This window comes from Trichosurus vulpecula, chromosome 1 (assembly GCF_011100635.1).
Source record: "Trichosurus vulpecula isolate mTriVul1 chromosome 1, mTriVul1.pri, whole genome shotgun sequence".
Taxonomy (NCBI): Eukaryota; Metazoa; Chordata; class Mammalia; order Diprotodontia; family Phalangeridae; genus Trichosurus; species Trichosurus vulpecula.
This window is the reverse complement of record NC_050573.1, coordinates 532,150,408-532,165,085: the sequence shown is the minus strand read 5'-3', so window position 1 is coordinate 532,165,085 and position 14,678 is coordinate 532,150,408. Positions and strand designations below refer to the sequence as shown.

General features: G+C 42.5%; 1 protein-coding gene across 1 annotated transcript; it reads right to left on the bottom strand.

Moving 5' to 3' along the window:
• Positions 1 to 165: 165 nt before the first annotated feature.
• Positions 166 to 4,890, bottom strand: PSMG3 (proteasome assembly chaperone 3). The gene is made up of 3 exons (XM_036750824.1): positions 4,849 to 4,890; positions 2,580 to 2,817; positions 166 to 1,935 (listed from the first exon to the last, which is right to left on the bottom strand). Exons 1-3 carry the CDS (start codon positions 4,854 to 4,856, stop codon positions 1,783 to 1,785), a joined length of 399 nt encoding a protein of 132 aa, XP_036606719.1. The 5' UTR covers positions 4,857 to 4,890; the 3' UTR covers positions 166 to 1,782.
• Positions 4,891 to 14,678: the final 9,788 nt, after the last annotated feature.

Sequence of the window (14,678 nt, the reverse complement as noted above, 5' to 3'; positions counted from 1 at the left end):
AACCTGGAAAATTAAAGACAGCAAACCCTGCCTAATCTCTTTCTCTCTGACACACATTCCACCCGTGTTTCAGTCTCTTCATTTGTTACACAGAAATCAAGGTTCTATGGTAAAAAGCAAAAGAACCACAACAACAAATCAAATGTCAGAAATCATAGACTGATATGCCAACAAGAGAGATAATTAGCTTTACTTGGTTCCCATCTGCAGCAAATTTGCCATTATTTTTCCCCTGGACCAATGGTTTAAAGTGCTCCTCCTTATCACATCATAGAAGAGTTTATAAAACAAAGACAATCCCAGGACAATTTTGGAAGCCTTTAGTCTGAGAAAAAATTATTTTCACGTATTGCTTTGTGAGTTTAAGACAGAACTGAGGTCAGATACTTCTAACCAGTATTGTTAAAAAATTATTAATACCTTTTGTTTATCACATTCATTTATGAGTATCTTCCTTCTTACCTCCTCGGGGAACCCTGCCCTTGTGGCAAAAATTTCAAGAGAAAGAAACCAGTTCCGCAAGACCAAAATATCCATTGTAGCTGGCACTATATGCAATATCCTATACCTCCAGTTTCCTATCTCTGCAATGAAAGGTATGAGGTACATTTTCTCAATTCTCTAAAGTAAAGCTCCTTACCCGTCTATTTCAAGGAATATAGTCTTAAGTTTTATTTCCTATGAACAGAAGATAGTGGTTTGAAGTCAGTCTAAGTGCATTTATTCCGTTTGCACCAAGCCTGGGTTTTGACTGAAAAGCAAATTGCTGTCACTCACATTTTCAATTTGCATGAAGATCCAATTTACTGGTTTTCAACTTCTTGCTGTTGGGCACAACCATTCTATATCACTACTTTCTCTACCAACAGAGAAAGGGTCTGGGAGTCCTAGGTTTTTCTGTAAGGTTCAGTGAGGAAAAGGAATAAGGACAATGAAATACCAGAGGTAGCCAAGTCCAGTGGAGAGGGTTCAGGCTCTGGATTCAATAAGACCTGGGTTCAAACCCTACGGTGGGTCACTTTATCTCAAAGGACTTCAGTTTCCTTATCTGTCAAGTAAGGGATGCTGGACCAAAAGGCCTCTGAGCTTCCTTCTGGGCCTATGACCATTGGATCCTGTTTGACGCTTGCTGCATAGAATTGCCATTCTTAGTTAGAACACTTAATTTTGGATTTTCTTCAGAGGCTACAAAAAGAAGAGCCCTAGGAAAAGGGAAAGAGAAAAACTGGAACCTAAAAATTATAATTTTTGTGTAATGCTAAGACTAACTTCCAAAGATTTATTTGAACAATGTGAGTCACATACTTATGAATCCTTACCAAACAAGTGTTCATACATCTGGGGTACTTTTAATTACACATTCATAGTTATGGAATGTAGGGGCTTGTACAATTGAGATTTTTACTATATAAGAAGGGTGATAAAGTGGGTAAAATGAACATTCACTACTACATGGCTTTGTTTTCTCTTTGCAAATTCCTCCTGCAACTGATGCTATACACAGAACACAGGAGATCCCATCCAGCAGGATGATTCCCTATTATGATTCTCAAATGCATGCAACTCTGTGGCCCCCAATGGAAAACCCCTCCCCCACCTCCCCACCCCCAATATTAGTATCAAAACCAAACTGAGTTTGTCCTGAGATGTGAAAACAATTCTCTCTCAGCTGCATGGGCTATAAGCCATAAGAAAATGAAAGGTGCCTTCAGAGGAAGGGATATGACTTCTTGATTCAAGAGCTCTCCCCAGGAATATCCAGCGGGCAGGCAGGGCCTTGTCTCACCACACCTGGCAGCTCCGAATCACTTCCTTCAGGGCTCTCACCCCTTCCACACTTTTTTCCTTCAAGGCCAAAGCCAGGAGAATAGGTCTGTTTCCTGCTTCTTGAGACACGAACGTCACTAGGTTCTTTGCAAAGACATGGATGAGGGGCTGGAGAGGCAAAGGAAGGAGAAGGGTCACACAGAGAGTCACTTTAGTGGTGAGAAGTTGTGCCTTTTTCTTCAATACCTTCATTAAGCATCCCTGATTTAGAAACAGAGACAGGTTTCCTGCACCACCATTAAATTACCATACATTAAATCTGACGTGACAGTGATTCAGCATCAGCGAAGACACACCCAGAACAACCAGTCGCAGACTGATAAAGCAGCATCATTAAGTATATTTTCCTTATGCCTTCCAATTCCCAGGTTCTCTGCTTATCTTTAGTCTGGGAAGGCTAAGGAAAAGGCAAGTCTGTAAATCTCTGATCATCTTTCCAGACTGGAACAAGCCCAGCTAGCCATTCCTTAAGTCACAATACTAGGAAAAGGTTCAGACTAAAGGAAAGAAAAGAAACAAGTTATGACGCCACTACGTTTATTCTTCTGTCAAACAGAAGGCCGAATGAGTGACCAAAGCATTTACTGAGAATGCAGGGCACATGCCCATTCAAAGAAGACGCTTGGAAATAACCCTTAAGTCATCACCGTAGTGATGCATCAATATTTCAGACATTCAGCAGCCCTAAAGGCATCTTAAAACCTACTAAGTGATTTCTCCCACATCTTTGGTATCCCCATTGACTAGTTTACCTCATCTTGCCCGAGGAGCACTCTAGTAGTGATTGTAGGCTTGCAGATATCATTGGCTACCGTACTAGGCTCCAGAGAGACCAGGGTACCCATTTTTCCATACTGGGTCACCACCACAAAGATGTGACTGCTGAAAGCTGTGCAGACAACCTGGGTCGGGACACCACAAACCACTTCAACCTTCTGTTTTGAGGTCACAATCGGTCTGGCTTCCATGGTGGGGTTGTTTAAGTGATAGCTAAAATAAATAAAGGAAAGAAACACATCAACACATAAGCACTGCTGTCTGACACAATGCCACTGCATACCCATAAGAGCTGAAAAATGAACCTTATTTGGTGATGACAATGTAAGTACACAATAAGCGAAGAGACACAAATAGGCCCGTTTAAAAGCTGACACACCGGAAACAGGGAACTTTTGACCCTGTAAATTTTTCAAAAAGACCATCTTAATTGGGTGTCTATAATATATGTACATAGGCGCACAATGCAAAGAAAGCAAAACGTAGAAAGGTAAGGTGATTTGCATCATTAGAGGCTGTCTGCAGCAGGAGCGGCATGGCATGGGCATGGCATGGGACGTATTTAACTTCCCCTTCAGAGACCTGTATGTTTCCACCCCTCTGAAAATTCAGTTGATGAAATTTATTACTTTTGCGGTTTCCTACTGATCTTAATTGTGCTCATTTAAATCTTGGGAGGCCTTTAGACATTTAAGGGCTATTTGTTTTGAATGAAAACACCCCAGATACTTGTGCTTAACAGCCAGGGCATAAATAAAACCTGTTTTTTACCCTAGGACTGAGATTACAATTTACCGATTAAAATTTTCAAATTTCATTTTTTTTTCAAAGCAGTAGGACTAACATTTTAAAATCTCCAACACCTACTGAGCTTTCTAACCCAGAGGTCAAACTAGCATTTATTAAGTGCCTACTATGTGCCAGATGTCATGATAAAGGTGGGGGAGGGAAGTGGGGGGACCATGAACCCCACAGTCTATAATAGTTAAGAAAGAAGCACTGAGGGATCAGCATGTGGATGAGAATGGGATATAGGGGTGCTGTACCCAAGCTCCAGGGACGTAGAAAGGGAGAGTGAAAAGACACGAAGGTCACTAGGGCACAGAAGAGGAAGAAGGGCCACTCAGGTGTGGAAGGGAGGACAGGTGCTGCTGAGGGGGAAAGAGGGGTACCTGGGCCCGGAGGGGGGCAAAGAAGCCATAAGGAGCACAAGGGCTGCAATCGGGAAAGGAGCTGGGTGGGCACAAAGCAGGGAAAGTGGGTACATGTAGTCCCGGAGGGGAAAGAACAGGCTGCACAGAGGGATGGGGAGGGGTACTGGGGGTTGGTGGGCCTGTTGGATGAAAGGATTTGGAGGGGGGCACAGAGGAAGGAAGGGGGCATGAGAGGAAAAAAGGGTACGGGGTTATGGAGGGAGAAAAGGGGTGGAGGGGGCATGGAGGGGAGGGAGCATATGAGTACACAGAAAGGAAGGGTGTCTGTGCACCTAGAGGGAGAAGGGGGATGGAGATGGGCACTGAGGAAGAGGGAGCACGAGGGTTGGAGTAGGAAAGGGCACGTGGGCACAGAGAAGGGGGCACTGGGGCAGAGGAGGGAAGGGGGCAGAAAGGTGAGAGGCGGGCATGTGGGCACAGAGAGGAGGGAAGGGAGCTTGTGAGCACAGGGGGCATGTGGGCATGAGGGGCTGGGGGAAAGAAAAGGGGCACGCGGGCACGGAGGAGACGGGGCAGAGAGGAGGGAGGGGAGCTTGTGGGCACGGGGGGCCTGGGGGAAAGATGAAAGGGGGCCCGCGGGCACGGAGGTAGGAGCCAAAGAAAAGGGGGCAGGGGGCATGGAGGTGTGGGCACAATACGGGGAAGGGGCCACGCGGGGCCGTGGGGAAAGCCCACGCGGGCCGGAAAGCCCCTGGGAGGGGCCGTGGGGCAGTGCGCAGGGCCACTGGGGCACGGGCTACCCGCGTGGGGACGCAGAGACTCTTTAGCGGCCGCGCATCCGGAAAGCCCGACGGGCTGCAGTGCTACGCGAGGCCGGGGCTTCCGGGCCTGCAGCCCCAGCTTCTTCTGCCCCCACACCCGCGGGGCTAGGACGCGCCCAGCCGGACAACCGGGCCCCGCCTCGGCCCCACGGCCGGCCCGGGCCAGCTGAGTCAGCGGCGCCATGGCCCCGGCTGGCGAGGAGGGGGAGTGAGGGGGGGCAGCGAGAGGAGCCAGACGCGCTTCCCCTCCCCGCGCGGCCCGGCCTTACCTCTCCATTGCGCGCCCACGTGTGGAGCCGAGCGCCGGCCGCGTTTCCTGGGCACGCGCCGGGGGTGCAGTTCTGCCTGTGACCAGTGGGGGCGGAAGAGCGCAATCGCCAAGCCACTGGCTGCTGAGGGGCCTTTGTCCCCAGCCTTCATCCCAAGGGATGGAGAGGGATGCTCCGGGAAAGTACAATGCCACCTTCGCATCGGGAGCCCTGAACCTCTTCTGTGTCATGGACCTCTTTGAGAGTCTGGTGAAGCCTTCCCAGAAGAGTGTCTTTTAGGGCAGCTAATGTCAATGCACCATCTAAAATGCATTCCTCTGGACCCTTGACTGCTCAGCCTTTTGAAATCCTGTCCCTGTAATATTATTCCTGAAGATACTTCCAGTGAAAGTATATAAGACGACTGGATATCTCAGTCCTTTTATTCATTTGGAAACGGAGTACCTTCCGAAAGAGATCCCAAAATGAAAACTCCCAGGAATATTGCAGCCAAATTGCAGAGCTCCCAGGTCAAGGAGAAAATATTGCAAGCAGCCAGAAAAAAACAACAACTCAAATATCATGAAGCCACAGTCATGATAACATAAGATCTAGCATCTTCTACATTAAAATATCAGAGGGCTTGGAATATGATATTCCAGAAGGCAGAGGAGCTAGGATTACAACCAAAAATCACTTACCCAGAAAGACTTAATATAATCCTTCAGGGGAAAAATGGATAGTTAATGAAATATAGGACTTTCAAGGATTCCTGATAAATAGCTGACCAGAGCTGAATAAAAAATTTGATTTTCAAATACAAGACCCGGGGAGGCAGAACCAAGATGGCGCAGTAAAGGCAGGGACTCACCTAAGCTCTCCCCCAAAACCCTCCAAATACCTTTAAAAAATGACTCTAAACAAATTCTAGAGCAGCAGAACCCACAAAAAGACGGAGTGAACAAATTACTAGCCTAAGACAACTTGGAAGGTTGGCAGGAAAGCTCTGAGGTACCAGGGTGAGAGAGGAGTGCAGGCCCTGCCAGAGCAGGCCAGGTGCCAGCAAACCTAAAGCAGGCCTCAGGGGCTGAATCACTGACAGTAGTGACAGTTTCCAGACCTCTCAGCCCATAGACACCAAAGGCAACTTGGAAGGTCTGCAGGAAGGGTCTGTTGCACCTGGGTGAGAGTGGAGCACAGTCCAGCACTGGCTGCGCCAGCACAGCTCCGGCCCCAGCAAACCAGGAGCAGGTCTTGGGAGTGACTGAATCAGCAGTGGTGACTTCTTCCAGAGCTCTCAGCCCAGAGATGGTAAGCGAGTGGAACGACTGGTCAGAAGGAGATTACAGGGGTCTTTTTGCTAGCACTGAGGCAGGACCCTGTTGCTTTGCCCATACTTGGATCCAGGTCACAGTCCTGGGTGGCAGTCCTGGGGCAAGAGGGAACAGTGGCATAGCAGAGCTTGTGGCAGCAGTGGAGAGCCGGACCCTTCTCACAGTTTCAAAGCAGAAAAAGAGTGCTTATGGTTGCTCTCTAGAATACAGGCCAGGAGAATAGTAAACATCTCTCCTTAGATCAGACCTGCGCAACATTCAGTCCAAGGGCCACTTAAGCCCACCAAAGGATTTCAGGCAACCTGTGAAAAATGTAGAGCATCTAAAACAAGCCTGCACAACATACCACCCATGGGCCATGTGTTGTGCAGGCCTACCTTAGATCATACCACTGTGGAAGGACTGAAAACTTACGGGTCTCTAGAAGTATTTCTGAAAAGAGCTACACAAAATCCCTGGAACTTGGGACGATGCGCCCTCTACCCTAGAAGCAGAGCCCTACAAACAGTTAAAAATTGAGTAATAGGCTGGGAAAATGAGCAAACAGCTGAAAAAATCTGACTATAGAAAGTTACAATTATGATGAAGAAGGTCAAAACACTCAGAAGAAGACAACAAAGTCAAAGCTCCTACATTCAAAGCCTCCAAGAAAAATATGAATTGGTCTCAGGCCATGGAAGAGCTCAAAAAGGATTTTAAAAATAAAGTAAGAGAGGCAGAGGAAAAACTGGGAAGAGAAATGAGAGTAATGCAAGAAAATCATGAAAAACAAGTCAATAATTTGGTAAAGGAGACACACAAAAAAATACTGAAGAAAATAACACCCTAAAAAACAGAATTGACTGAATGGAAAAGGAGGTCCTATGGCTCACTGAAGAAAATAATTCCTTAAAAATTAGAATGGAGCAAGTGGAAGCTAATGACTTTATGAGAAATCAAGAAACAATAAGACAAAACCAAAAGAATGAAAAAATGGAAGACAATGTGAAATAGTTCACTGGAAAAACAACTGACCTGGTAAATAGATCCAGGAGAGAATATTTAAAAATCAGTGGACTACCCAAAAGCTATGATCACAAAAAGAGCCTAGACATCATCTTTCAAGAAATTATCAAGGAAAACTGCCCTGATATTCTAGAACCAGAAGGTATCATAGAAATTGAAAGAATCCACTGATCACCTCCTGAAAGAGACCCCAAAATGAAAACCACTAGGAATATCATAGCCAAATTCCGGAGTTCCCAGGTCAAGGAGAAAATATTGCAAACAGCCAGAAAGAAACAATTCAAGTATGATGGAGCTACAGTCAGGATAATTCAAATACATGACCCAAGAGAAGCATAAAAACGTAAACAAGAAAGAGAAATCATAGGGGATTCAATAAAGTTAAACTGCTTACATTCCTATGCAGAAAGATGATACTTATAACTCCTAAGAACTTTATCATTATTAGGGAAATTAGAAGGAATATACATAGACAGTGGGCATGGGTATGAGTTGACTATGATGAGATGATATCTAAAAAAAATAAAGGGGCAAGAAATGGAGATAAGTATGATGGAATGATATCTAAAAAAAATTAAGGGGTGAGAAAGAGGGATTGGCTAGGAAAGGGGGGAAGAAGAAATAGGGGTAATTTATCTCACATAAAAGAGGCATCAAAGAACTTTTACAGTGGAGGGGAAAATGGGGTGGTGGCAGGCAATGCTTGAACTTTACTCTCCTTGGAATTGGCTCAAAGAGGGAATAACATGCGCACTCAATTGGGCATAGAAATCTACCTTACTCTAGAGGGAATTAGAAAGGGAAAGGGATAAGAGAAGGGGGAGAGCTGATAGAAGAGAGGGCAGATTGGGGGAGCAAAACATTTTTGAGAAAGGACAGGGTGAAAGGAGAGAGAGAAGGATGAAGGGGGAAAATAGAGGTACAGAGTAATCATAACTGTGTGAAAAATTTACAGCAAATTTCTTTGATAAAGGTCTTATTTCTCAAATATATAGAGAACTGAGTCAAATTTATAAGAATATAAGTCCTTCCCCAATTGATAAATGGTCAAAGGATACAAACAGGCAATTTTCAGCTGAAGAAATAAAAGCTATCTATAGTTATATGAAAAAATCCTCTAAATCACTAATGATTAGAGAAGTGTAGATTAAAACAATTCTGAGGTACTACTTCAGACCTATTAGATTCATTAATGTGACAGAAAAGGAAAATGACAAATGTTGGAGGAGTTGGGAGAAAATTGAGACACTAAGGCACTGTTGGAGTTGTGAAGTTGTCCAACCATTCTGAAGAACAATTAGGAACTATGCCCAAAAGGCTATAAAATCGTGCACACCTTTCTACTGACCTTGGCAGTATACTTTCCAGGGATGTCCACATAGATAATGAGATTGACACATGCATTCCCAGAGCTAGCTCATTGACTGGGAGGCTCCAAAAGAAAATGTGGGAGAGAATTAGGTACTAGGCTGCCTACCAAACTGAAAATTCTAAAGAGCTGCTGTGCTGACTTCATTTTTGTATGCTTATGAAACCTGGATAGTCTACCAGCACCATACCAGAAAATTGAACCACTTCCATTTAAATTATTTTAGGAAGATTCTGAATATTACCTGGCAAGACAAGGTACTAGACACTGAAGTTCTTTCTTAAGCTGAACTGCCAAACACTCAAACTCTACTGCAGAGAGTGCAGCTCCAATGGCCACATTGTTTGAATGCCAAATGTACATTTACTTAAAAGACTATTTTAAAGAGAGCTCCAATAAGGCACTCACATAAAGGTCATAAGCAGTGATACAAGGACACTCTTAAGGTCTCTGAAGAACTTTAGTTTTGATTGGGAGACATGGGCGACACTGGCACAGGATCATCCACCATGGTGTACCCATATCAAAAGAAGGTGCTAGGCTCTATGAGCAAAAGCAGAATCACAGTAGCACAAAGTAAACACTAGATGTGCAAATCTAGAGTTATCTTCCCCCCAAATATTCAAATGGACTATTTATGTCTGACCTGGGGTAGAGCTTTTCAAGCTCTTATTGGATGACATAGTGATATCATTTTGGTCCTCTTCAACTGTGAAAGATGAAAAACAACCCTTTGACCCAACAATACCGCTACTTGGTCTGTATTCCAAGGAGTTTTTTTTTTTAAAGGAAAAGGATCCATATGTACAAAAACATTTGTGGTAGCTCTTTTTGAGGTGGCAAAGCATTGGAAATTGAAGGGCTGAACAAGTTGTGATATATGATTGTGATGGAATACTATTGTACTGTAAGATATGACCGGCAAAATGATTTCAGAAAAACCTGGGAAAACTTACATGAACTGATGCAAAGCAAAGTGAGCAGAAATAGGAGAACATTGTACACAGTAACAGAGTGTATGATGATCAACTGTGGATGACTTAATTATTCTCAGCAATACAATGATCCAAGACAATTTCAAAGGACTTATAATGAAAAATGCTATCCACCTCCAGGGAAAGAAATGATGGAGTCTGAATGCAGATCGAAGCATACTTTAAAAAGAACACCAACAACTTTATTTTTCTTGGGTTCATTTTTTGGTCTGTGTTTTCTTTCACAACATGATGAATGTAGAAATACATTTTGCATGACTGCACACGTATAACCTATGTCAAATTGTTTGCTTTCTGAAGAAGGGGTGCCGGGAGGGAGAGAAAGAATTTGGAACTCAAAAATTTTTTTAAAACAAATGTTAAAAATTGTTTTTATGCATAATTAAAAAAATTTTAAAAAGAAATGGAGTCATTTTATGGTTTTGCAGAACATCAGGTATAAAAGAATAATAGCAAGATGGTAACTTGCCTCTGGATGCTTTCTATCTTAACTTCATCGGAAAAGATAAGAACAAGAAGATAGTATTAATAGCAGTAGTAATGGAAGTAATAGTGTAGTGAGAAGGCGTTGGTTCCCCAAGCAATTGATTTCTCCCACCCTCCAGCCCAGTTAGTGAAATCATGGGACACTGGTTAACAGAGATGAGCTATTAATATATCTACACCTGGTTACCCCTTGAAAAAGTATGAAAATTTCTTCCTGATGGAATGAGAGGAGTAACTTGCTGGCTAAAAATTGGCCGTGCCTTGCTCCCAGTGGCCCTTAAAAAGCAAGTTTACTGGCTCTTAAGGGCAGTTGGGTGGTGCAACGGATGGAGGGCTGAACCTGAGATCAAATCTGTCTTCAGATACTTACTAGCACTTTGATACAAACAATAGCACCAGCCTCAGACACTTACTGGCTGTGTGACCCTGGGCAAGTCACTTGACTCTGTTTGCCTTAGTTTCCTCATCTGTAAAATGATCTGGAGGAGGAAATGACAAATCACTCCAGGATCTTTGTCAAGAAAACTCCAAAAAGGGTCACAAAGAGTTGGACACCACTGAAAAATTACTAAACCACAACACTGGCTCTGATATATAGTTCAGGAAGAAAGCAGTTTTGTGGGATTGATCTGTACTTCCTCTAGAGGGCCATGGTGGGGAGGGGATTTCTCTTTCTTTTTTCCGCATTAGCCATGATGAGAGGTACTCACCCACTAGAGACAACCATATCCAAAAGAGTCAGAAAGAGTAGAGAGATCAGACAAGTAGCTTCAAGGTGTGTAACTGCTGGCAATAGAGAAGAGTGCTAACCGTAGATTCAAGGGAAAATTAGTCTTTGTTTTTGCAATTCTAATTGCAGAAAGGAGCAGTCACTGGGAGGTCATTTGAACAGATGCTGCACCCAGTAGGAAGCACCATAAAGACACAAACAAAGGGGAAAGGACACTGGAGGCCTGCAATAGAAGAGATATATTACTTAGCTTGGCCACATCAGTACCAGTGTGCTTTAAGTATGTGCCCACTCATTCCAATGATGCTATGTAAATATGTGGGAGAGCGTGTCCCAGGTTTATGGGGGAATTATTTATAGGGCTTGTGGTTATTATGCCCTCTTAGTATATGCCTTTGCTTTGTCCTAATTGTGTTTATTATCAAAAAGTAAATGCACCAATAAGGGCTCATGGATTTTAGTTTTAGGGGTGCAGATCCACAGATCTAATTTGCAAACTTTGAATTCCAAGTTGGGGAGGTAGCCATGGAGGGGTGTGTGTATGTGGGTGCCATAAAGCAGGAGTAGTAATAAAGATGGACACTTCTCTGCCCAAAAGGAGGAAAAGGATTGATAGAAGTTCTTAAAGTACATGATAAACAAGTTAAAAATTAAAGGAACACTTCTGGAACAAATATTTTACAGAGAAAAAGGAAAAAAGGCTGACCATAGATAGATGCCACTGGACTTCTCAAATGAAACCAAAAGTGTTGTATGTGACCCCCAAATGGAGACTATTAAACAGTTCCGTGAGTAGAACTAAAAGGACTTCCATGGACATCATCCACATGAATCCGGCTAATAATATGTGGACAAAGAAGTGTCAAGTAACAAAGCTGAGTCATGTGGTTTTGTTTAAAGAAATGTAGGACTTTAGCATAGTAATCTAAGACCAGGTCATTACTATTAGAAATTGAAGAAAGGTCTTTCTTAAGGAGACTAGACTTACAGATGGACATAGATTTTGCAATAAAACGGCAGAAACTGCAATATGCCATTGTAGATTGCAACTATTGACAATTAAATATGAATGAGTGAAAAAGTATTTATTAAATGCTAATTATGTGCCAAGTCCTGTCCTAAGCACAATAAGAAAGAATACAAATACAAAAAGCAAAAACAGTCTTTGTTTTCAAGTTACTTGAACAAGAGCATATCCAAGGTGCTTATAAAATGTGCAAAAGCAAGAGGTATAGACATGGGAAGGAAAGAACAAGTTGACCTAGGGAGTTACTGAGTTCATAGGTGGAGCCATAAGGAATAAATTGACACACCCCTTCCAGGAACAATGACAGCTGATTTCATCATAATTCCAGAGCTTGAAAGGGGTAGGGGTGGTGTTAGAGGAAAGAGCATAGCTGTTCATGGTAAAGTTAAGGAGGACCTAGAGAGATGCAATCAATTTGCCAGAATTATCACTTAAAAGCTTCTTTTAAATTTTGTTTTGTTTTTATTTTGAACATAAATACCAAAAAGAATATTTCAATACACATATCCGGACACAAAAAGAGATTAAAAAACTATGAATCTCCATTTCATACCACTTTAAAAAAAAAGGGATATAATTCCACACGCTATGTTCAAAATTATCATGCTCATCTGTGCTTCCTTCTATTCCCTTTTGTGAATTAAAAAAATGTTTTTGGGGGGCATCACTATAGAATTTTAGCAGTACATGAACTCCTTCCATTTGCTCAAATAAAATTACCTTTCTAGGTGTAGTAGCAATTTAGATTTGATGTACTAGGTTTCTCTGGATTCTTGTGTTTGTATTTCAAGGTTCCTACTCAGCTCTGGTCTTTTCATCTTAAATGCTTGGAAGTCCTTTTTTTCCATTAAAAATCTGTTCCCCACCCTTAACCCCATAGGATTATACTCAGCCTTTCAGGGTAAGTTATTCTTGGTTGTGAGAGAATTGTGTGAACCAAATTGACTCCATTTTGTAAAAAATTGACACCATTTTGAGATTTAAGTTTCATGTTTTTGTAAATTTCACCAGCTTGCTAATCATGGGAATTAAGCGACATCCTGTGTCACATCTGGGCAAGTCTACCTGCTTACTCAACCCCCTCTCAACTCCTGAAACTCTTTCAACCCCCTCCTAATTAGTAAAATACCTAATCTTTCCTCCAATTAGAAATTAGATTAGGGGCTGCTAGGTGGCATGGTGAGTAGAGCACCGGCCCTGGAGTCAGGTAGGACCTGAGTTCAAATCCATCCTCAGACACTTGACACACTTATTAGCTGTGTGACCTTGGGCAAGTCACTTAACCCCAATTGCCCTGCCAAAAAGCAAACAAAAAAAAATTAGATTACCTAATCTTGTATCCAGGTTTGTATCCTGTTAATTGTTTTCTTTTAATGCATAAAAATCTGTCTCCCCCTGTATTTGGGGTACAAAGCCAAGCTGAGGAGGCCTGGTTCTGGTTTGTTATGCAGTTGGCATGCATTGATTAATAAGTACATATGCTCAGAAGTTCAAACCTTTGTTTCCTTAGTTATTTCAGATTTCACTTGTCACAGTTTTTGGCAAGCTAAGCCAGGTTGATGAGGTCAGACTCTCCCTCAGTTTCAAATTCTTCCAAGCTAAGGTAAGCCCTTACATTGTTGGAACAGGTATTTCCCAGGAAGTCCCTTTGAGGGAATAGGTAAGCCTCCACTTAAGTTAGAGAAGAGGGTAGTATGTGTCACAAATAACCATATTGTCCAGTGACTGACAAACTGGCAGTAGAAGCTATTGAATTATGTCAAATTTGGTTTAAAACTGCAAGAGATTCAGTTTATAACCTATTTTGGCCTCAGTTTGGCACTTTAGATTATTAAAGAAATATATAAAAATTTAAATGGGCCTGATGTGGTTTGGGGTTGCTGGGAGCCCTGGAATGTCAGCGTGCATGGCAGCTTTGCGCCTGGAAAGAGTTTAAGCACTCAAACTGTCTTCCAGTCAACTGGCAGGGTTTATTGTGCAGGTCAGATTCCTAGTGAATCTGCAGCTTGATGAGAGTGAGACTGATACTTATATACAAAAAAAGGGACAGTGAAAAGATCTGGATGGGATTAAGGAGCCTGAGGTAGGCCTGATGCAATAGTGAAAGGAATAAAGTGGTCTGGGGTGGGTCAAGAGCAAGGAAAGCACCGTCAAGTATCTAGGTGGGCTGGAATGGGCCAGATGCCTTGGATGAGCCCCCAGTGATCTGAGATGCTGAAATGTACGGGAAAATTCAAGGACTGGGTTGCTTTCAAAGACACAGTCTTTTCCTTTTAGGGGTCCAAGTCCCATCACCCCATCAGGTCCCAAATTTGGCTTGAAGAAGGAACTTTAAATTATTACAAGTTTTAGAAAATTATACACCTTAACCTTTTCTGTCTTATCATATTGTCTATATTTTTATGACTTTGTAAAATGTTCAGAAAATCTTTGTTTTGTGTTGTGTTTAGTGTTATTTGTAGATTTTGCTACCTCGGAAGATTTCTAAGGGGAAAATGTAGCCGGCCAGAAAGACTGCTGAAAAGCTACAGCCAAAGAGTTTAGAATGCTAAGGAAAATTAATGAAGTTTCAAAGTTTCATATCTGAAACAGTTCTCCCAGCCTTCCTTTCCCTACTCTGATGCTAAACTTTCTGTCCCAGTAAGCAAGACCAACTCACATTTTAGGCTTTCAGTGAGGGATTAGGTTAAAAAAACAAACAAAGAAAAAACCCCTGCAAGATGCTTTCTTTCTGTCACTTCAGCCCTGGCTAGGTAGGAGTGAAAGTTACAAAGAGTTATCACTGTTTCTTGGAGATTGATAGAACTATTGTTTTTGTGCAAGGAAGAAAAACAGTTTCACTGATTAGAAAAAAATATACATATCTGTTGCTTAAGAACTGCCCAACTCTTTCCTGACCACAAAA

Coding starts and splice junctions, on each gene's coding strand:
- PSMG3 (XM_036750824.1), bottom strand. Junction 1,936..2,579: donor TGCTCCTCGGGCAAGATGAG/GTAAACTAGTCA, acceptor TTGCCTCTCCAG/CCCCTCATCCATGTCTTTGC.